Raw genomic sequence first — 23,094 nt, forward strand, 5'->3', positions numbered from 1 at the left:
TGCTGGCTTCTGCAACCCCCATCAACTGAACTCACTTTCTGAGTCTGCAGTTCTTCCAGTGTACCATGCCACCTCTGGGACACATCCTAAGCCAGGTCACTGCCAGCCCTGCTGCCACACCCAAGGAGTTCACAGTTCTCCTTAAGATCGCAGCTTAAATGTCACTTACTGGGAAAGTCCAGCAAGTGCCTTCATAGGGTCTCCATGAAATCTGTCCCTTTCCCTCCTAGCACTAATCTCATGCTCGAGTGTGACCAGTATACTTTCTTCTTTCACTAGACCAAAGAGTTTGTGTGTGGAGGAACAATGCTGGGCCACCAGTGAAGCTCCAGCACCTAGTCCAGGGCCTGCTGACAGGTAGCATTTGTTCATCGTGTGCACTACTGCAGAGCCCGCCCATGTGCAGCCTGGGGCCCACACGTACCGCTGAGCACATCAGGACTGATGTAAGCGGGGCTCCCTCTCTGGTCCTTCAGCAGGTCCCCCTCGCTCACAAGATGTTTCCCGAGGCAGAAGTTAGTGATGGTTATTCGATGTGTCCTGGGAATGGGAGGCAGAGGGTGAACAAATCTTGGTATCTACAGCCAGGGGCACTAGATAAGAGCAGAGCAGCCCCCAATCCCGAACAAAGGTAGATAGACTTCTCTTCAAGAGGCAAAATAGCTGCCCCCAACCTAGGGAGCAGAGAAATCCTATCTATGTCCAGCAGGAATCTGAGTCACTCCATCCTCCTGGGTGTTGTAGGGGCTTTCTCTGAACCTGCCACCCTGGCTGAGGCTCAAGGAGTACAGGTGTAGATCATGGTTGGCTTAGAATAACTTTCAGAGATTTCTCCAAAATGGCCTCATATGATATTCTAGGTTGGAAGTGACCAAGAAATTTAGTTAGGTTCCTTCACTCACACATTAGAAAAGGAAGTCTAGCAGAGGTAAGTGACCTTAAAACCCTCCCACTCTGCACTGTGTGATGGTCAGAGAGCAGGCCCTGGGCCTCCACCTCCCTGTCTCACCAAGTGCCCCACCAACTGCAAAGGTGGCAAGAGAGCAGAAGAGTGCGCCTCCCGGGGCAGGGAACCAGGGAGGCCTGGGAGCACAGGGATGGGTGCACCTGGGGATCCTGGTCCTGCAGGTACACTTTCCACATGTCCTGGTAAAGTGTGGAAGCTGGTCCTATGCCGTGTCCTCCAGATGGTGCCAAGGATCCAGCTGACAACACAGTCCACCTGGGCCTAGCACTCAATGCCCAGGCACTGGCCTTCAATCAGGCACAAGGCAGGGGCTGGGAAGAACCTGCATCATCCCGACACTCCCCTCATCCCTACAGTCCTCAGAGGCCGAAGGGGAGTCAGGGAGGGAGGGCCACACAGCTGTCACTGCACAGAGCAACAGTGTGCCTGAAGTTACTGTCTTTCCAAAACCCCACGACAGGCGAGAACATGGCAGATCCTGGCATTAGAAGGATGGCCTGGGAACTTTTCTGGGCAATTCCAGGACAGCATTAGCTTTGTGAACAAGTGGAACCAGCAGATGGCGTGAGACCCCTTGCTCTTTAGAGCAAACAGAACTTGGCCTCCTCTCTTTATGGCAGGGGGTGCACACACTGGTGTAGATGCAGGGTGGCTGGGTGGCAAGGAGCCTAAATGCTGGGGGACGGCCCACCCACTAGGCCTAGGTCTTCAATGGTCCTCTCTAGACTCTAAACTACTCTTCCAAGGTCACCTGAACTCCCCACCTACAACTGGGGTGAGGTCTACTAAGGGCAGTCCATTCCAGAGGGGAGGGCCCTGTGAGCTGGTGAGGCCATCTTGGGGTCCTTGGGGAGGTTGGGTGAATGGAGCTTTGGGCAGTCAGCTCTCCATTCTGCTTCCTCGCAGAGAGTGCTGGACACTGCTGAGGGCCTCTGTGAGGGCTGGGCAGCAGGCCTTTGCTGCCACCGGGGAGCAATCATACTTTGCCAGGACTGACACTCCTTGGCATGCGAGGCAAAGGCCCAACAGACGCTGAGGATCACAGTACACTGAGCCCTGTGGGCCAGCTGAGGCTACCAAACAGGGCACACTGTAGGGTCACATGACTAAGAAAAAGTGACCATAAGCTGGTTTATTCCCCCAAATTTTCTTTCTTTCTTTCTCTTTCTCTCTCTCTCTCTCTTCCTTCCTCCCTCCCTCCTTCCCACCCTCCCTCCCTCCTTCCTTCCTTTCTTTTGGCAGTGCTGGGGATTGAACCCAGGGCCTTGTGCTTGCAAGGAAAGCACTCTACCAACTGAGCTATATCCCCAGCCCTACTCCCAACAATTTTCAAACCCCTGCAGTACGGTGGGACACTTTCTGGGGTTCTTCACGTGGAGCAACAGGGCCTGGGCTAGGAGCTGCTATCAGTAGAATCAGGTGAGGAACATGGTCTCCAGAGGTGGAGCAAGTGGGCACAGAAGGTCATTTAGTCAACCCAGGGTTGGACTCCCCAGGAGGACCCTTAGCATAAATTGGGGTGCTCCTGCATGCTTTGGGGAGCTCCTGAGAAGTGGGGTGGGGGAGGCACACTTTGCTTTGGAGAAAATAACCAACCTGAGGAGCTCAGGCGATAGAGAGCTCTGGATTCATCCTTGGTGGCACTACTGCCCCTTCTATCAATCCCCTTTGTCATTACCAGTTGAGCACTTAGTAAGAAAGGGGATTGTTCTCGTTCATTCCTCACAGCAGCTTGGGAGGGAGCCTTTCTCACTACCTGGTTTCAGATGGTGCAACCAAGGCACAGAGAAGTGGAGGCCTAGGGACCCACAGCTAGTGAGAAAGGAGTAGGGTCCAAACCTAGGTCTGAAATGCCCAGAGCCTGCCATCAGGACTGACTGACGCCCAGCTGTGTCCCTGGGCAGTGCCCAATGCCTGGCTGGCTCTTCCTTCTGTTCCATCACGGCTGACTCACCCTGCGTTTTGTACTTCAGACTCTGCCCTGACCTAGAAAACCAGATTCCCTGTCTCTGAGAGTCCTGGGGCAGTGGCTCTGGGCTCTGAGCCTTTCTAGGAAGTTCACGATGTGGACTAAAAAGGAGTCCCTAGAGAAGAGCCTTCACCACACCGAGGGGTTGGAGGGGTCAACTGGCTCCCTCCAGGAGGCCAGGTGGGGGTGGCCAGTGAGGAAGGGTGCCTCCTACCAAGCCATCCTACCCCCGTGTCAGCTGGGTGGGTACAGTAGCTGGGGGATGGCAGCAAGGGAAGCTCCACTGTCTCTTCACAGCACAGTCTCCACGGTGGGGAGGAGGTGGGCTCAGAGGTGCAGGGTGTGTGGCTAAGGGTGGATTTCCTGGGTTGTGTTCAGGAGGCCCGGGGGACTCTGCTGGCAAAGAGCTTGATGTGAAACAAAGGCTAGTCTGGCCTCTGCATTCCCAGTGGGAATGTGGACTCCAGTTCTCACACCGGCCCACCCTAGAAAAATCTGACTGGTGGCTTATGGGGCATCTAGAGCCTCAGAGTGTAGGCAAAAGGTCTCAGCAAGGGTCATAAGCACCTTGAGAAATGGGCTGCTCCAGCTCTGAGCCCTCTATGTTGTTGCCCTGAACATGAGATTGCTTGGGCCCCTGGTCTGGAAGGTTCCCACAGGGCATCACCATGTATTCTCTCCCGGCCACTGAAGTATATCCTGTGGGCTCTGAGGCTGAAGACAGCAGGACGACAGCTTAGGGAAGGGGACAGCTGGGTCAGGACTCAATCTTTTCGGGTCCTTTTCCTGGCTTTGCCACCTCCTCTCTTGCTAACCCTGTTTCCCTCTGTGACACAGGAAGAACACTAGCACCCGACTCAGGATCATGTTGGGGTCTACCAAGAGAAGCCCATGAAGGAGCCTGCCATCATCCTCATCCTCTGGCCAGCTGGCATACATGGCAGAGGCTACCAATGGGAGACCCCAGGACAGACCCTCTATGAGGCGGTGGGTGACGACAGGCCCTGAAGCACACATGCCAGGGTGGCTGAACCTCTCTGCCATGGCACGAGGTGGCCGTGGTTGGGGCTTGGGCTGAGGGGGGCCCAGGCCTGTTCTGCCACAGAGGTGCCTGAGGCTCTCCCACAGGAGGCAACGCAGCAGCCCTGAGACCTCCTGAAGCTTGGCAGTGCTCCTCTGCTACCCGCCACCATGCCAACGAGGGCCGGGTGGCACGCAGCTGTCCCTAGGAGTCCCAGACCTCCCAACTGGTCCCCACAGGACGGTGAGGGCAGAGAGGGATGGAGGGGGCGACATGCGTCAGCAGGGTCTGCTCTGAGTGAGTCACGCTTCAGCTATGGCCCTCTGGGCTGCCACAGTGTTCCTTTCCTTTTCTAGGAATTGGTATGCAACTTGCCGACCCAAAAGGAAGGGGGAAGGAGAAGGAACTGTGGCTAACCTCACATAACCCGAAAGAGGACTCGGGACTTCAACCCTTTCCTTTCACCCAAAGCATGAGGAAGCTGACCTTGGCTGCCTCAAAGTACTGCTCCCATTTCCTTCCTGGGGGCTCTCTGCCTGGCTGCCGAGAAGCAGTGAAGGCCGTGGTTTGCCTGCCTGCCTGCCTTCCTCTCCTGACTAAGCGACCAGGAAAGTGAGGTCCCCAAGTGGAGGGGTGTGTCAAGGACACACACCCAGAGCAGGGTGGAGCTCCGCACCACACTCCCCTCCCTGTTTCTGTAGCGCCTGGGATTTAAATAAAAGGCAGTCAAAACCTCTGCCTGGTTCAAGACACAGAAAAAGGAATTATCAGATTAAGGAAGGGTGACCTGAGCAACACACGCCCACACCACAGAGCTGCTACCGCCACACTGGCATGTTCCAGAGGTATGACCTCCTGACTCTATTCCGGAACCTAGGGAGCCAGAAGTGAACAGAAACAAACCCACCAGGGACACAAAGAGCCTCAGCATGCTGGGGGTGGAGCTCAGTGGTAGAGCCATTGCCTAGCAATCCCCAGCAGTGAGGTGGCAGGTGGAGGGGGTGTGCTGGTATGTACCAGGCAGGAGCCCTGACTACATGTTCCCATGACAAGCCTTTGGATGCTCATTTAGGGCAGAATGGCTGCTGTGGAAATCCTGAGTTCTCAAGTACACCTGGACAGGACATGGGTCACATGGCCGAATGCTGTCTCTTTGTAAACAGGGGCTTGCAGCCCAGGGCAGGGCAGGTGCCATAAGACCTGGAGTAGGGCAGGACCCAAACCTCCCTCTCTAAAACAATGCACTCACTGCCCACAACTGAGGCCTGGGTGGCCAGCACTCTCTAACACCTGTGCTTCTCTTGGGATTCAGAGCTGGGGCTAGGAGAATTGCTGGCCACCCTTATCAACCATTCACCCACAGCAGGCCCCATCTCCTGAGGGAAGCCAGCATATGGCCTGTTCTCCCATCTCTCAGCCACAGAAACCTCCAGGCCCTGCTGGATTAGCACTCAGGGGTATCCTGATGATGAGTTAAACCCCTGCAGACAGTTTCACATCCACTAATTTGCATCTCAGGCCAATCTTTCCAGGAAAGTAGAATCATCTCCACTTTCACAAATGAGGAAAGGGGAGCTCAGGTAAATGTTTGGGCTGGGCAGTGATACATGCCTGTAATCTCTGTGACTTGGGAGTTGAGGCAGAAGGATCCCAAGTTTGAGGCTACCTTAGGAAACTTAGCAAGACCCTGTCTCAAAATAAAAAATAAAAAGGGCTGGGGTGTAGTTTACTGTAAAGCACCCCTTAGTTCAATCCCCAGGATACCCCTCTCTCTCTCTCTCTCTCTCTCTCACACACACACACACACACACAAAGGCGGTGTGGGGGGGACGACAACAAACTCTCATGGTCTCCAAAAATAAAGAGACAGCAGCAGCCCTGGGATGAGAGCCAGGTCGGACCTCCAGGTCACGCTCCTTCATCTTCCCTAACTCCTCACTCAGCCAGATGGGGTTCATGCAGCCCTGGAATTTCCTGTTTCCCTCCCTCTGCCCTTCAGAGAATGACAGGTCATGTTCTCCTCTGTATTTTCTCAGGCTGGCAAATCATCCTTCATGAATCAACTCAGCTGGCAGACTCACTACCCCCGCACGTGCACCCACATTTGTCTTCAATCCATGCTGTCTGTCTTCTGGTCAGCACCTCATCAGATGCTGAGCTCCCTGGAGGTAAGAGCCGCAGCACAGAGATCTGTCTGCAGCTCTAGCAACAGCAGGGGCTGGCAGAAGGGTGGAGACAGCTTGTCCACTGTCTGCTCCTTCACCCTCCTCCCCAGACGCCCACCTCCCTGCAGCTTCTTTCCCCCTGACCACTGTGGTTTTACAGGGACAGCAGACTTTTTACAGGGCCCTTCCTGGGCTGAACTGACCACATCACGAAACAAATCACCTTGTCCTTTCTGCTGTGAATCTGTACTGCTTGCCATTTAGAAGTTTTTGAACCCTCCTGGAGGTGACAGAGGTAAAGGAGGGAGACTTAGAAGAGCAGGTGAGAGATACACCTTTCTCAAGCCTTGAGGTTTCTAGGATCATGGTGGCCCAGAGCAGTTCCCTCCAGACCTGTTTTTCCTGGGTCCCTGCCTGATTGATGCTCCTACCACTGCCCCATATTACTCCAAAGCAGCTCAGGCCCTCTGTTGGGGTGGAGTGATGACCTGAGATGGTCCTCTGCCTTGGTTCACAGAGGTTACTGGGATGAGCCACTCAAATGTCCTCCAAGCCTGAGGTGTTCTCTTCCTGATGCTGGAGTGCTGCTTTCTGATCACTTACAGTGTGTCCCTCTCCAGGAAGTCCCAAGGGCTCAGAGAAACTGCTGCCTTACCCCAGGCTATGCCCCTCCTTAGGCACAGCACTTCCAGAGACTGGTGGCTGTGGGGCACAAAGGTCATGCCCCTTGCCTTGATCTGGGAGGCTGACAAGCTATCCAGCTCCCATACTTTCAGGCTGAGGCACTGCTGTGACCTCCCTATGCTTCAGCCTTCCCCGGCTCAATTCTGCCTTTTTCTCTTGAGCACTCTGTGAACCTCCTCTCACACATCCAGTCTGCTCCATGAGGAACCCAACCTATGGCAAGGCCTACTTTTACTCATTTTTTCAACCATTTGTTCATTTTTACAGTTATTCAGTGAACATCCACTAGGAGTCAGGCATGATGAATGATCTGGCTAGAGCCAACAACCCAAATCCTCTGCAGACCTCGCTCTGTGAGGCTCCAAACTCCTGGTCTTAGTGAGCACCAGATTCCCATGTGGCAAAGGACAGAAGCAGGCACCCCACCCCAGAGCCCTGCAATTCTGGGCTTTTTTAGCTAGAATTCCCATGAGAACACTGGGCACTGCATAGCTGTAGCTTGTAGCCTGTCCCAAATTCAAGGTTACAGCACAGAAGAGGAGACAGTCTTACCTTTTATTGAGCACCATGTTCCCAAGCTTCAGGTCTCTGTGCACAATATTTTTCTGAAAATCAACAGGCATATGGTTTGCACGTGAAAGTGAGAGGGGGAGTGGGGGCTAGCCTATTGAGATGGGGCTCTCCAGGGGTCTTAAAGGAAGGAAAAACCCTAGGATATGTCTCTTAGAACTCATTAACCATGTGTCTGAAAGGATAAGCCTGGGCAGCTTCCTTAGCTCCTCCTTCTCTTGGGGCAGCAGCTAATGAGTGGGTAAAGTCACATTTCTGTACTAGAGATTTAATCCATGGGGCTTTACCACTGAGCCACACCCCAAGCCCTTTTTATTTTTTGAGACTGGGTCTAAGTTACTTAGAGCCTTGTTAAGATGCTGAGGCTCACTTCGACCTTGTGATTCTCCTGCATCAGCCTCTCAAGTTGCTGAGGTTATAGGTGTGTGCCACTGCACCCGGCAACTTAACTTTTCTTCCACCAACCATCCCATGGAAACAACCAAGCTTTGGCCTGGGGCTAGGGCTGAGAGATGAGCTGTCTTGATTCTGTAATCAAGTATTACAGGCTCGGTGCACAAAATAGGTGCATCTGCAAGAGGCTCAGGTTTCTATCTCATATCTAATACCCCGATCCTACCAAAAACTCAGATAGTTGCAGTCGTCAGGTGGATACCAGCATTCACCTGAGCTGTGAGGCTACAGTTTAGCCTCTGGACTGAAGGGGAACTGCATGGGGCTCTGCAGGGCTATCCAGTAGGCCTTAACTGGAAACATGGACTGAGGCCTGCAGTACTGTGCCTTACTCAGGGCTCTGCCATTCAGCCATTTTTCTCTGGACACTCCCAGCTGCAAAGCAGCAGGACAGAGTTGCTTTCTGCTGAGCAACAGCGGGAAGGATGGCTTTCTGTGACACATGGGGCCTTGGCCACTCCTGGGGGAGGAAACAGGGAGCCATGGTACATGTGGGTTCTCACCTGGTGCAGGGCTTCCACCACGCGTACGACGTCGTAGAAGATAACAACAGTCTCCCGCTCACTGAGCCTCTTCTCCTTGATGACGTAGTGCTGCAGGTTGATCAGGTCAGCAGTCTTGTCACTGAAGTCGTGTGCACAGAGGCAGTCCAAGACAAGGCAGATGCGCTTCTTCATCTTCTTAACCATTCGGCTGGATTCTGTATCCTCAACGATTTCACAGGTGCGGTCCTGGGAGGTAAGTGGGCAGACAGAGCTTGGCTGTGGACCCAGCAGGGCCAAGGCCAGGGGTTGGGACTGTCCTCAGGAGTTGCACACTCAAACCAACCAGAGCCTGGAAGATGACTGCAGGTGTGGGAGGTGGAAGACCATGGCCTGAGGAGCCAGATGGAGTGCTCAGCCCCACTCAGCTTCCCTACACCAAGTGCTAAGACCAATGGGCTGAGGATAAAACATCTCAGGTTAAGGATTCATACTTTGCTCTGAGTTGGGCAGTTAAAGCCCACTGGGCATTTAAACCCTACTGCACAGGCAGCAAAAGTGGGGCTTGGGGCATCTTCCTTCCAATAACACTTCCACCAATGTAACTAGCTTTAACCACGGAGTCACACCCCAGCACTTTCAGCTCTCACCAATGTAACCTCCTTTCAATGTCCATTATGATAGACATTGTTAAGTTAAAGAGAGGCCAATCCTAAAAGACTCCAGGATCACACAGTTCTGCGTCCAAGACAAGTGCTTTCCCAGGTTGTAGCACTCCCAGGTAGTCACAAAATCATTGCTAAGAGCATGGCTCTGGCCTCAGAAAGCTGGGTTTGGCCCCAGCTTCTCCTTGTCTTAGCTGTGGGACCTGGGGCAATTTGCTTAACCTCCCTGAGTCTCTGGTTTCTCATCTATTAAAGGGAGCTGGTGATCCCCCTCCCCAACTGTTGAGAATTAAAAATGAGAGAACCCGTGTCCAGTACCAAAGCCAGGGCTCAGTAGGTGGGCACTGTGACCAACACTGTGGCTACAAGAATTACTCTCCTTGTTGCAAAGTATTCCAAGTGAGACAAAAACAAGGACAACATGGAGACTTTGATCCTATCAGCTGAAGGAGGCCTGTGGTATCATCCCCAGTAGACTGACAATGCCCCCTGGGGAATTCCAGGAGGACAGAATATCCACATTCCTCAGAGGTCCCAGCAGTGTCTAGCACACAGATGACATGCTAGAAATAATTTTTTTTTTTTTTTTTTTTTTTGGTACTGGGGATTGAACCCAGGGCCACTCTACCATTGAGCCACATTTCCAGCCCTTTTTATTTTTTGAGACAGGGTTCCACTACATTGCCAAGGCTGGTCTTGAAGTTGTGATCCTCCTACTTTGGCCTCCCAAGTAGCTGGGACTGTAGGTGTGTGCTACTGCACCCAGCTGCTAGAAATACTTTTAATCACCTAAGTTCTCTTATCTAAAAGAACATAAACCAAGGCTAAACTTTCAAAGATGTCAGAGATGAGATACTAAAAAATCACAAACACCCTTGATGATTTCATGTCTAAAAGAAATACTTTATAATATTTGGAGTTGCCTAATGATACTCAAAGTTATCTCTAATTGCAAATCTAAGAATGAGACCTTGATGGGGTATGGATGCAGATTGTGGGTGGCATTTTCCATTTGTTTTGTCAGGAAATCAAGTTGACAAAGAGTTGTTATTGCTTGAAACAAGGACAATGAGAATGTGCCACAACCACTGGGTGTCTTACACACACACTCATTAATCTTCCTGGCCACCCTCTGTGGGAGGTGCCATTATCACTTTTCGTCTTTTTACAGACAAGGAGTCTGAGGCTCAAGTCCTGAGATGACTTGCCTTAGGTCACAGAGCCTGAATTCAGGACTGACAGCTTTAAAACGTGTGTGCCCTCCCTGGCATGCTGCTGCCTCTCAAACATCAGATCTGTCTTGGCAGCTGGCCCTGGACAAGCTGGCTGAAGGTTCTGCACAAGCTCTGCTGACAAAGGGGCTGCTCCCAGGCCTGAGCTGGGGCCTCCTCATCATCCTGGCTCTTCATTACTAGAGAGAGATACTGCTTCATTTCTGCTCTTCTCAGAGTACCAGTTGCTAATCAGTACCTTTCCTGAGGAATCTGGAACCTCGGAACCTAGGAGCTCAAGGTCATTTGCTGAACAAACTGAAATTCCTGGCAGACAAATTCCTGGTCGTACCTATACAGATCTAGTAAGATCCATGCCGACCCTTCTTTACAGTCCTCCCTCTACCCCAGCATGCCCAGCTCCTGACAATGCAGCTGAAAAGAACCCTGGTGTCCTTTTTTATTTTTCTTTTTTGTGATAGAGGGCATCAAACCTAGGGCCTCATGCATGCCAGATAAACACTTCGCCACTGAGCTACAACCCCAGGCCTTTTAAAATTTTTATTGGGAGATAGGGTCTTGCTAAATTGCCCAGGTTGGCCTCCAACTTGGGAGTCTCCTGCCTTAGCCTCCTGAGTAGCTAAGATTACAAGCATGCACTACCATGCCCAGTTGAGCTGGGTGTCTTTAAGTGACCTTCTGCTTTCTTCTTGGAAAAAAAAATCCTTCAAAGAAGCCTGGCTGCTGAAAGATGCCGAATGTGTGCATTCCAGTGAGGACCATCACCACAGAAGTGCTGCAGAAGCTAGTCTGGCCCCAGCCTGAACTCCGCCCACCCAACCGGAGTCCTGATACACTCACTCAGCAGGGCAGGTACACGAGTGGGTCACGTGCCAGGAGTTGTTCACAGGAAGGATGTGCCCCCAGCAAGTGCTAGCTAGCCCTGTAAGCCAGGCAGGGGTGGGGCAGGGATGGAGAAGAGGCTCACCTGGAAGAGCCCGTGGTGGTGGACCACACCATCCTGTGTGTGCAGGAGGGAGAGCAGAGAGTACTCGGTGTGCAGCAGCATCTTGCCCTGCCTCTCCTCTTGGCTCTCTATGCCTTGATCGCCCCTCTCCTCAAGGGTAAGGATCTTGAAAGGAAGCACAAAAAGAAGCCAAAGAACAAATACCTTTCTTTATCCAGCAGAATGATGGCAACAGGGGAAGCAGGGATTTGCTTTCTACCATGTGATACACATGCACGACTCACACATACACACAGAGTGAAGCCATTTTTCTTAATGTGACAGGCATGTCATTTATACACAGATAAAGTTCTTTAAATCAGGAGTTGTTCTGAGCACAACTGTGTGAACTTGATGGCTTCCAGAGAAGAAATGGTGTTACTCTTGCTCATGAGCAAGGCTGGTGTGAGGATAGAGAGGAGGGAGGAAGGGGCAGCCAGGATGGGCCCTGGGTTCCTGCCTCGCTTACCTTCAGTTGATAGAAGTCATCCGTGCCATCTTTCCTTGCCAAACACTGCACAATGCTTGGCACTGGTGAGTTGCCCAAACGGGGACCTAGGGTACAGAGGACCACTGGTTTACTTTTCAGAAGTCCTACTACAAGCCCATGTCAATACATGATCTCCTATTTAACTTTTAGTGTGTACCACAGTTCATGCCCACTGGACTGACCACCCAGTCTCCTGGTGAAGAGTTCTCATAGTCTTCCTCTGTAAATAGAGGGATGCCTGTAACCCCAGTGACTTGGGAGGCTAAGGCAGGATGATTCCAAGTTTGAGGCCAGCCTTGATAATTTAGTGAGACCCTGTCTCAAAATAAATAAAAATAAAAGAGGACTGGCATGTGGCTTAGTGGTACCAAATTCAGTGTCTAGTACCAAAGGAAAGAGAGGAAGAGAGAGAGGGAGAAGGAGAGAGGAAGAGAGGGAGAGAGAGAGAGAGGGAGGGAGGGGGGGAGAGGGGGAGAAGGAGGAGGAGAGGGAGAGGGAGAGGGGGAGAGGGGGAGAAGGAGAAGGAGAAGGAGAGGGAGAGAGAGAGGAAGAGAGAGGGGGGAGAGGGGGAGAGAGGGAGAGGGGAAGAGAGGGAGAAGGGGAGAGAGAGAGAGAAAGGAAGGCAGGCTGTTTATGCAACCACATCTGTCTAAGATGCAGCATCTCATGTCTGCCTAAGATGCACTTGGCTTTTGCTGGCACATTCCTCATAAACAGAGGTTTTTACTTATACTGGAATTTCTAGGGAGCATCTGTGAGAAAAGGCTGCCAAATGACCCTCTAACTCAGTAACCCCGAGTGAGGATCCAGGATACTATAGCTTAACAGGCTTCCCTAGTGATTTCAATATAGCTACCTGATCTCTGTTCAAGTGCCAGCTGTTGGGACCTTCTGTACTTCTGCAGACACATGGTGCTCAGTGTCCTGAGACAGCATCTGCCTGAGTTTTCAAAGCAGAAATCTGATCATGTCACAGTGCCCCTTGCTCTTGAAAGTCCTTAAGAATTACCTGCTGTTTTTGGTCTCATGGTGCTAGGAATTGAACCCAAGGCTTCGTGGAGCCTCTGTTGTTCTTAACATACAACCCAAACTCCTTTCTTTGGTCTCCAAGGACTAGCATGATTTGTTCCTGCCCACCTTTCTAAATAAGTTTGTTTATTTGTTGGTCTTTTTTTATTCTTGTTTTTGTGTGCAATTCTGGGGATTGAACTCAGGGCCACTTGTGTGTTCTCCCACCTTTCTAATTGGTACATTCCATCACCCCCCACCTCTCCTAAAGGGCTCTTAATTCCTAACACAGTAAGCCCTTTTCTTCCTCTGCACAAGTTGTCCCTTCTGCCTGGAATGATTTCCCCCTGATTTTCACATGGCTGCTCCTTCTCTTGCTGGGGTGTGAGCTTGAGTGTCACTTCCTCAAAAAGTCATTTCTTGGTTGCACTATCTACAGGTCCTTCTCACTCTCACACCATCTGTTTACTTCCTTCATAACACTTCAAGCACCAGTGATGATCCTGTTTCTTGTTTACTCTCTTTCTAACTAGAATGTTAAATTCTGTGAGGGCAGGAACTTATGTCTTTATCACTGCTGCATCCCTGGCAAACAGTGCAGGCCTGGTAGACAGCAAGTACCATCAAGTAATTGATGAATGTCTGAAGTCTGAGCTATCCTATGGCCATAAGTCCAAAATGCTGTCCCAAAGCAAAAGTCACACCCAGCCTCTAGCACCAGGAGAATCAGGGTCCCCCCAGCACCTACATCACCTGCAACCCTGACCATATGTTATCTGGACTTGCTGGCCTCAGATATCATGCAGAACACCTGCTGCTCCTCTGGCCTACTGGGAACAACCAATTCTACAGGATTTCTGTACCTATTTTATAAGAGGGTTGGGGGGGTGCTATACAAAATGCTCTGTGATATTAATCATGCCATCCAAGAATGGTCAAAGTAGTGTCTTCACTGATGGACCTTGGGTTCTAATTTGGTTATGCGTTTGTTGTGGGTACATCACCATTCTGGGGATATATAAAAGATTCTCTGGGGGAAGAGAGTCTGTCCCTCAGCTGAGACTGATCTAGGCCTCGTGTGGCTACAACAGAACTGATAACCACTGGCAGAGTACAGCCCGGTCTTTCAGTGATATAAATATACTCCATTTAAAGTAGTAGGGGCTGAGGTTGTAGCTCAGTGGTAGAGCACTTGTCTAGCACATGTGAGGGAATGGATTTGATTCTCAGCACCACATATAAGTAAATGAATAACATAAAGGTCCATCAACAATTAAAAAAATATTTAAAAAATAAAAAATAAAAAAATCAACTGGTAAATTAGAGCTAGGGATTTAGCTCTGTGGAAGAGGCCTCGCCTAGTGTGCATTATGTCCTGGATTCAATCTCCAGCACTGCAAAAACAAAACCAAAAAGCCACAACAACAAAATGAAGTGGTAAAGTGAAGGTCCAGGGTGAGGGCTGGCCAGGACCCCACTCTGCTTTTTGCAAGTCAGACTGTGTGAGCCACATGTTGTGCCCTATCCTAAGCACACCCAGTCTCCTGGTCAGGGACTCACCAAGGATGAATGGTCCAGCTCTCTTGGCATTATTTCCAGAAATCCCACTCCCTAGAGCCTTTGCTCTGGCCGACGTTTCTCCAGCTCCTCTCTCTGATGCTCTCCGCTTCATTCTCAGCTCTAGACAAGACAGAAAAGATCCCACTTGATGAGTAAGTCGGCAATTTGCCTTACGCCAACCCAGTCTGTGAGTCTGACTCGAGGATCCAACACACGCTACTGCTGCTGTGCCCGCTGTTGCTGCCACCTCCTCCCACCTGGAGGAGCATCTGAGGTTCCCAGTGACAAAAAAATACTGTTCCTTCACTTAGGATTAATTAGGTGCTAACGATGGGTGTCCTTTAAGGCAGCAGATATGGGCCACAGAAGTGGGGAGCCAGCCTGACACAAAGGGGTTGGTGAAATGCAGAGGAGGAAACGGCTTTGTAGAGACAGCAAGGCCAAAGAGGAGCCTGAGAGAGAACAGGCAGACAGGAGGGGCGCCAGGACCATCCGACTGCACCCAGCCCTGAAGCACCTGTGCCCAAGGCGAAGCCTTCCCCCCATACACACAGCCGAAGGGCCTGTGTTGTCCACTCCTGGGCCATCTCTGAGGAGGGCTGGGGCATGGGCCCAGGGAAATGGAGTGTCATACATGAGGCCAGGGTTATCCTGTGTCCATGAAGTATGAGAAGTATAGCCCAGAGGACTTCTAAAATTTTAGGTCCTCTCAAATGGAAGAACACCCAAAGTGTTTTTTTTTTCTCTAAATATTATTTTTAGTTGATAGACCTTTATTTTATTCATTTATTTATATGTGGTGCTGTAAGTAGTGCTAAGCAAGTGCTCTACCACTGAGTTACAACCCCAGTCCCACAAAAAAATTTTAATGAAGGGTTTACTTTCTCTTCCCTCTCTCCTATTTTCAAATTTTTCTTTAATTATTTCACTTTATGTACAACCACGAAAACGGGATCCTACCTAAGTTATACTCCATATATGTCTATTATGTCAAAATACACTCTCCTGTCATGTATATCTAAAAAAAAACTTTTTCTTTAATTAAAGGAAAAGAATATAGTGTGCACATGAGTCGGGTGAAGAACACCACTGGAGCTCGCTGATCACTGATTTGCTGATAATCCCTATCTCCTCCAGGCATTCAATAAAAGGGGACATAGGAGTCCTTTTATTCCAGTTTCTGAAGATATCACTTCTTGACGTGGATTTAAAAACAAAAAGAATTGATTCTTTCGGAAAGTCAGACACCTCAGGAAAGCAGAGCCCAGAGGAGGTGAGCAAAGAGAGATGCACATGGGAAGGTAGAGGTCACAGGCTGCCCAATGTGGTGAGTGCTCAGGCAAAACCTCCCTGAGGAGGTATGGGGATGGGTGCGGCAGGCAAGGGGCAAGAACACTCTAAGGAAGGAGCCTGGGTGAGCAAATGCAGAGGTAAGAAATAGCAGGAAAGCAACAAGTTCCGAGTAGTCTGTGTTGCTGGAAGGTGCAATGTGAGGCAGGAAATGGCAACAAGGGACCCAGATGGCCACATTAGGGCTGTACCCTTCACCCTTCTCAAGGGGCCCAGAAACACAGAACCCCAACCTTCTCCTGTAATTTCTTTCTTCATCAAAACAACAACAACAACAAAAAGGAACCTTCCTCTCACCACCCAGATGCAACTGCTGTTAACCTTTGCACAGACTTATCCTGTATGTATGCTAATATAAAACTTTTTTTAGTACAATTTGCATGACACTGTAAGGCCACTTTGTGAGCTTCCTTTTCTCTCACCTAGTATAAGCACAAAATTTATAGTATGGGAAATATATACTAATAAAGCCATCAAAAAACAAAACAAAACCCTATTAATACCCCTGGTAGCCAGGCGCGCTGGTGCACATCTGTAATTCCAGCTACTTGGAAGGCTGAGGCAGGAGGACTGCACATTTGGGGCAAGTTTGGGCAACTTAGTGAGACCATATCTTAAAATAAAAAGTTAAAGGGGTTGGGATGTAGCTCAGTGGTAAAGTGCCCTCGGCTTCAATTTCTAGTGCCAAAACCAAAACCCAAACAAAACAAAACGTAAAAAACACCACAATGGTCTTCTTCCATGGTATCATGTGAGATAGCTACAGTTTTCTTGGTATAAATACATCCTGGGGGCTGGGGCTGTGGTTCAGCAGAAGAGCGCTTGCCTTGCACGCATGAAGTTGGGTTTGATCCTCAGCACTACATTAAAAAAAATAAATAAATAAAGGCATTGTGTCCATCTACAACTAAAATATTAAAAAAAAAAAACAAAAAAAAAAACACCGTGGGCTGGGGTTATAGCTCAGAGGTGGAGCACTTGCCTAGCAAGCATGAGGTGATTTATCTGGCCTTTCCCAAAATTTATGGACATTCAGGTTCTTTCCATTATTATTTTTTATTAACAGTCCTGCACATACAAGTATACATCTTGCATTCTTATCTCTTTCCCTCAGAATAAATTCCAAGAAGTGAAACTTCAGGGTCAAACGATGTGCACATTTTTGTTGAGGGTGTTCTCAAGAAAGCTGTGCTACCAGCTGCGGCGCCACTCATGTGTAATCCCAGCAACTCAGGAGGCTGAAGCAGGAGGACTGCAACCTCCAGCCCTGGCAACTTGGCAAGGCCCTATATCAAAAAGTAACAAGTTCCTAGGGATGTAGTTCTGTGATAAAGTACTCTTGGGCTCAGTCCCCAGCAACCCCCCTCAGAAAAAAAAAAAAAAAAAAAAAAAGAAATAAAGTCATGCCAATTTCTCATCCAGTCAACTGTGTAAGGGAGAGTCCCAGAACTTGTGCAGGATCAGGTATTTCCTTACTCTTATAAATGGCTACTTGGATGAGTAATGAAAAGTTATCATTTAAAAACTTCACAATTGGACTGGGGATATAGCTCAGTTGGTAGAGTGTTTGCCTCACAAACACAAATCCCTGGGTTCAATCCCCAGTACCGCAAAAAAAAAAAAAAAAAAAAATCACAATTATTTAATAATTTCTGAAGTTGACCTTGTCTCATATGCTTACTAGTTGTATATATTATCTCTTTTGTGAATTTCCTTCATATTCTTTCTTCATTTTTTACTGCTATATGTCTATTAGTATTTTTTTTTTTTTTTTTTTTTTTTTGCGGTGCTGGGGATTGAACCCAGGGCCTTGTGCTTGCAAGGCAAGCACTCTACCAACTGAGCTATATCCCCAGCCCAGTGTTATTGTTTTTAAGAGTCCTCTGAATATTAAGGCTATAATGTAGTTTTGTCTTCATCTTTTAACTTATTTTAAATATAAAAGGTTAAATTTTATGCAAACTGTTCTGCCTTTTCATTTAGTTGGTTTTTACTGATATTCTTGAAAGGCCTCCCCTATCCTAAAAACAGGTAGGTATTCTCAAGGTGGATTAAAATCTCACACGCTGCTGTTTTGGCCCTTGATCCAAACCCCAGGAGACTTCCAAACCCCCGGAGACTGATGACATGCAGTGAACTGGAAAGCAGAAGAGATGACCCCATGCACTGCTAGCTTAACCTGCCAGGTTTCCTTCCCTGATTTGTTCTCTGAGCTGGCCACAGGGGAACAGAGTTACAGCTTCATTCTGAGCAGGCTCAACAGTCCCCAGATGAGTAGAAGCCACAGTTAGGTCTGAGCATGACTTTAGCCAAAGCTGCTCGTACTGGAAGCAGATTCACACAAAAACAGGGAAGAATGAAACTGCTTATATAGCTGGGCAGTCTTGCATCTGGCACAGCATTCGAGCTCTTTGCTTTGCTAACTCCTAAGCAACTATTACTTCCTCAGGAAAGCCTGGTCCTAGTCAGTCTCATAGTAATTATGTATTCATTTGTATGTTTGTACACTTAATATCCGTCCCCACCACTAGAAAAATTCCCCAAGTTCTAAAAGTTCCATAAGGAAAACACACACAAACATATACACACATAGATATACACATACACACATATACATATATATCTATGTGTATCATATGTATAATTATAAACATGGGCTTATATATATAAATAAAACCACTGCACTTCAGTGCCTGGCCCAGCAGGTGCACCATGGTTGGTAATAGTTATTTCCAAGGTTAACAGTCCTGTGCCTGTCCTGAGCTGCTCTGGTAGTTGTTGATATCACTACATTCTGATTCCATCCTCCATCTTCCCTGGGGTGCTGAGCCTCCACTCCTTCCTGGTTCCCTGGAGAGTACTGGGGAGCTGCATCACATCTGTGTGGAAGCTTCCTACATCCTACGCATGGTCTAGACGACAGTTTGCCAGGAGGAGTTGCAGCCCAGACAATGAGTGAGCTCAGCCGACCCCACCCACCCCACTCAGGATTCAACTCAAGCAAATGGCATGGGAACTGCTCCAAGACACAGGCAGACAGAAGGATGGGAACAGATGGGCAGGGAGAGGGAGAAGATGCTGGCGGGGAAGAGGTAGCCAGGCGGCCTCCCTTCCTGAACACCCTTTCGTAATACCCAGAGTTGACGGAAGCAAAGCAAGCATGGTGAAGAGGCAAGCCCGGAAGACTGGAGGCTGTGGGGGCAGGAATCACCAGGGAAGAGAGCAAAGATGAAGCTCTTGGGGACAGATTTTCCTGCTTCTGTCCCCGATGATGCACAGGGAAGACGTCCCTCTAGAGACACACCTGCAAGTGGTTCACAGATGCTCCCATAGGGAGGCTGGCTTGAAAGGATCTTGGCTACACAGTGTGATGATTCAGCTCTGGATACTCTGGTCTCAGAAGGATTGAGGGCCCAGCCTTCCCCAGGTAGCTGTTCCTCCTGCTTGAGTGAAGGTCCTGCCCAGCCTAGTTATTTCCTAGATTCATTGCTCAGAGTCTTGGCTTAGAAGTATACAGAGCTTTGAATTTCCCCTGTTCTGTCTTCAAATGCCAGCACCAGTCCCCTTAGAACCTGAACTCAACAGGAAAATCAGTGAGGCAACAATGGGTGAGGGGGAGTGCCCAGGAGGGAGGCACTGAAGGAGAAACCAGCCTGGCAACCCTGCCTGCTTTAGGCTGGCTAATTGTACTCCTCAATTCTGAAAGTAGGGGCTTCTGTGTGCTTTACTAAGCCTGGGGAATGGGTACGGGTCTCATCATAAGAAGGTCTCAGGGCTGGTGTTGTGGCTCAGTAGTAGAGAGCTTGCCTAGCACATGTGAGGCACTGGGTTCAATTATTAGCACCACATAAAAAAATAAACATATCATGTCCATCACAGCTAAAAAGATATTAAAACAAACAAAAAAAAAAGGTCTCAACTATGAGACAGCTACCATGGCATGTTTGAGTAGGGGAAGCCTAGTCTTAGCTGTCAATTTGGGGCTAAGCTGGGCAATGAGAGCCTGGCCTTCCCATCCAGGCGATTAGAGACACAGAAGGGTTCTAAGGCTAGAGATGTCCAGAATTCAGTGGAACGGTGTGCCAGGGTACAGCAGAGTTGGGTCGGGTAGCCAGATGGGATGCTGACACAAAGCATGATTTGGTTTCATGGACGTTATCTCCAAAGAGAAGTGGGTTGCAAAGAAAGATGGTACTAAGCTAAGGAAATAGTCACTATCTTACCCAGTCTAGTCTGTCCTCAGCTTCAACCACTACAAGGCAACTAAAGCCTGGCTAAGGTGTGGAGGGTCCGACCACTCACCTAGAAACGGACCAAAAGCATGGTCCCTACGCAGGCAAGGGCAGAGCAAACCCCCTTCCCTCAGCAGACGTGACAGGCAGCAGTAGGGCCTGCACATGTACAGAAGACCCTACTCTCAACCTCATTCTAGCCTCCTTTCAGCAATCTTGGTGTCTGGAGAGACTGAGAGATCTCTGTAAACCAAAGCAATGCAAAATAAGTACAAGGACAGTCCCCATAAAGGAACAAACTACAGTCTCAGTCCAGTGAATTCCTTGCTGTGTGAATGTGAGTGTGTGTGTGAGTGTGTGTGTGTGTGGGGGGGGGGGGGGACAAGAGCAGCTAGGAGCCATGTTTTGTCGGCAGCTGTCAAAGCCTGCTAGGAGCCAAAGGACTATGTCTACTCTGCAGGGTAAGACTAAGCCAACAGCTTCAATATTCAAACTGTACCTGTCAGTAGTCCCAATCCCCACGACCCCACATTTCCTGGCTGCCAAAAATCAATCAATAAGCTGGGCACAGTGGCACACGCCTGTGATCCCAGCAGCTTGAGAGGCTGAGGCAGGAGGATCACGAGTTCAAAGCAATCCTCAGCAACTTAGTGAGACCCTGTATCTAAATAAAACGTAAAAAAGGGGGCGGGAGAGATAGCTCAGTTGGTAGAGTGCTTGCCTTGTAAGCACAAGACCCTGGGTTCGATCCCCAGCACCCAAAAAAAAAAGTAAAAAGGGCTGGGGATGTAGCTTAATGGTTGAGTGGTTGAGTGCTCCTGGGTTCAACCCCTAATGCCGCCCCCCAACCAAAATCAATTAAAAAAAAAAAAGTAAGTGTTCCTGAGTTGTCTTCTAGTCTTTACCTCTGACAACTCTCTATAGAAGGCAGGGACTCTGCCCCTCTACCCAACCTACTTGGCACTTGGAAGTGAACACAGGTCCCCACCCATCCCTGGCCTTAATCTTACCTGCCATGGATATTAGGACCTACCCCAGATCCTCCAAGGGAGGGAGAAATGAGTCTTTGCCCAAGGGCCCCAAGAGCAACACAGTTAAACCAATGTGTCTCCATGAGCCCTGGTAGCACACATTTCTTATCTCAGTTTCTTGGGAGGCTGTGGCAGGAGGATGGCAAGTTCAAGACCAGCATGAACAACTCGGCCAAACCTCATCTCAAAATAAAAAAAAAAAAAATAAAAGGACTAGGGATCTAGCTCCAGAAATTGAAGGCATCACCACCTTTGCTTAAGTAATGCACTTTGGCTAGAACCAAGAGTTTTGGAGTAAGTCAAATGGTGGGTTCAAGCACCAGCACTATCACTTCATATTGATAAGCAAGATACTTATTCTGTATTTACAAACTACAGAGCACAACACCTTTCTTACAAGCTGTTCTGAGTATTGAAATATAACCTACACCAAAGGTTTAAGTAGAGTACCTTTTAGGATAGTATAAGCATTTGATAAACTGTACTAAGATTAGCTTAAACATAGTTGCTTAAATTTCTCCTGCCCAAGGAGAAAGGGATAGTTAGACACTGAACTGGGGGTGGGGAGCAGAAAGGCAACCAGACTAAAGGCTTAAGATGTTCTAAGTCTCCTGTTTGTATGCTGCTTGAGACTACAGGCCTGAGCAGTCTGATGGACCGCTTGAACACCATGCTCCATCCCAGGGAGAGGAGAGGAGGACTGGGGTGAGTTGAAGCTGCTGAAGAGGCAGAGGAGAGCTGAGCAGAGGCAGGTGTACTACCTGCAGAGGCAGGCTGAGTCCAGCTGTGGGGAAGTCCACAGGAATGTCTGCTCTTTTGAGTGGAGGCACAGAGCATCCTGTTCTTTTCACTGTCCCTTTGGCAAAGGAGAGGCCCTCCCTCTTGCAAGTGAAGGCTGGTGCATGAGTTGGCAATAATCACCCTGGATAGTCCTGTTGTCATGCTTCAGTTGCGGGGACATGTGGGGGTTGAGGAGGAGTCTAGAATTAAGATCTGGTGCCTCTAGTCCAAGATCTTTTGGAGCAGGACTGGGGAAGGAGGGCAGAGCACATATACTGAACTATAAAACTTTTATTTTATTTTTGTGGCTCAGTGGTAGAGCCCTCATCTTGAACATGTGAGGCCCTGGGTATGATCCTCAGCACCACATAAAAATAAATAAATAAAATAAAGGTATTGTGTCCATCTACAACTAAAAAATTTTTAAAAAGCACTTTTTAAAAACATTATTAAAAAAAAAAAAGCTTTTATTCTTGAAGGACACAGCTTCTGACTGTGTGTATTTATCAAAACAATTAAGCCGGTACAGTTAAAAGATCTGTGAAAGTCACTGGGTTAAAAGACACCACAAATGAAGAAAAGCAAGCTGCAACCTGAACAAACTGGTCAAAGTCAATATTACCAATAATGGAACAATGACATTATGTGCTTACTGATATGATGCACTTAACAGATACAGTCATTACTTATGCTATTTTCCCCCAAAAAACATACAAACTGAATCTAATAACGAGACAAATAAATTGAGGTATATTTATCAGTGGGCCTATATGCTTCAAAAACATCACAGTCAGATAGTCAAAGAAAATCTAAAGAATCATTCTAGATTAGAGGAGACTGAAGTCGTACACCAAGTAAAGGAAGGGGGTGATCCTGGAGGAAAAAATTATAAAACACATGATTAAGCAACTGGTAAAATCTGAATATAGACTAATATTATCTAACATTAGATAACAGTATTATATCAGTCACATTTCCTGAATTTGAATATTGTGCTGTGGTTACATAGGAGAATGTCTTTGTTCTTAGAATGCTCAATAATATATGCTCAAGTATTTAGAGGTGAAAGGGTCATGATGTCTAGAATTTACTCTCAGGTCCCCAGAGGCAGAAGAGAAAGTCCAACCTGCTAAGATAATTCCCAAAACCCAGGGGCAAAAGGGCCTGCCTGCTGCGCACGGTAGTGCACATTCACAATCCTAATGACTGGAGAAGCTGAGAAAAGAGGATTGAAAATTGAGGCTCACTTTGGCAACTTAACCCTGTCTCAGAATAAAAAATAAAAATGGTGGTTAGCTTACAGGTAGACTCCACAAGGGGCAGGGGGGTGTCTATCCTTCGGTACACAGCCACAGTGGCAAAATCTGGAAACTCAAATTTTGTAGGAAGAGCCAGTCTGGCATGAACTACTGGAGTTTTAGTCTTTTAGGGTCAAGGAATGGAAAAAAAG

The 23,094-nt window shown here is 48.6% G+C and overlaps 1 protein-coding gene across 8 annotated transcripts in view; it reads right to left on the bottom strand.

The window, feature by feature from the left end:
- Positions 1-23,094, bottom strand: part of STK40 (serine/threonine kinase 40) — a 46,534-nt gene that overhangs the window by 6,205 nt on the left and 17,235 nt on the right. For all 8 annotated transcript variants that reach the window (XM_079152912.1, XM_079152916.1, XM_079152915.1 and 5 more), the window contains 6 exons: positions 14,252-14,371; positions 11,663-11,748; positions 11,176-11,319; positions 8,333-8,560; positions 7,359-7,411; positions 425-540 (listed from right to left, as the gene is read on the bottom strand). In XM_079152912.1, coding sequence (XP_079009038.1) covers positions 425-540; positions 7,359-7,411; positions 8,333-8,560; positions 11,176-11,319; positions 11,663-11,748; positions 14,252-14,363 — 739 coding nt within the window. In that variant the 5' untranslated portion in view covers positions 14,364-14,371. The remainder of the gene's footprint in view (positions 1-424; positions 541-7,358; positions 7,412-8,332; positions 8,561-11,175; positions 11,320-11,662; positions 11,749-14,251; positions 14,372-23,094) is intronic.

This window comes from Sciurus vulgaris (assembly GCF_902686455.1).
Source record: "Sciurus vulgaris genome assembly, chromosome: 1".
NCBI lineage: Eukaryota > Metazoa > Chordata > Mammalia > Rodentia > Sciuridae > Sciurus > Sciurus vulgaris.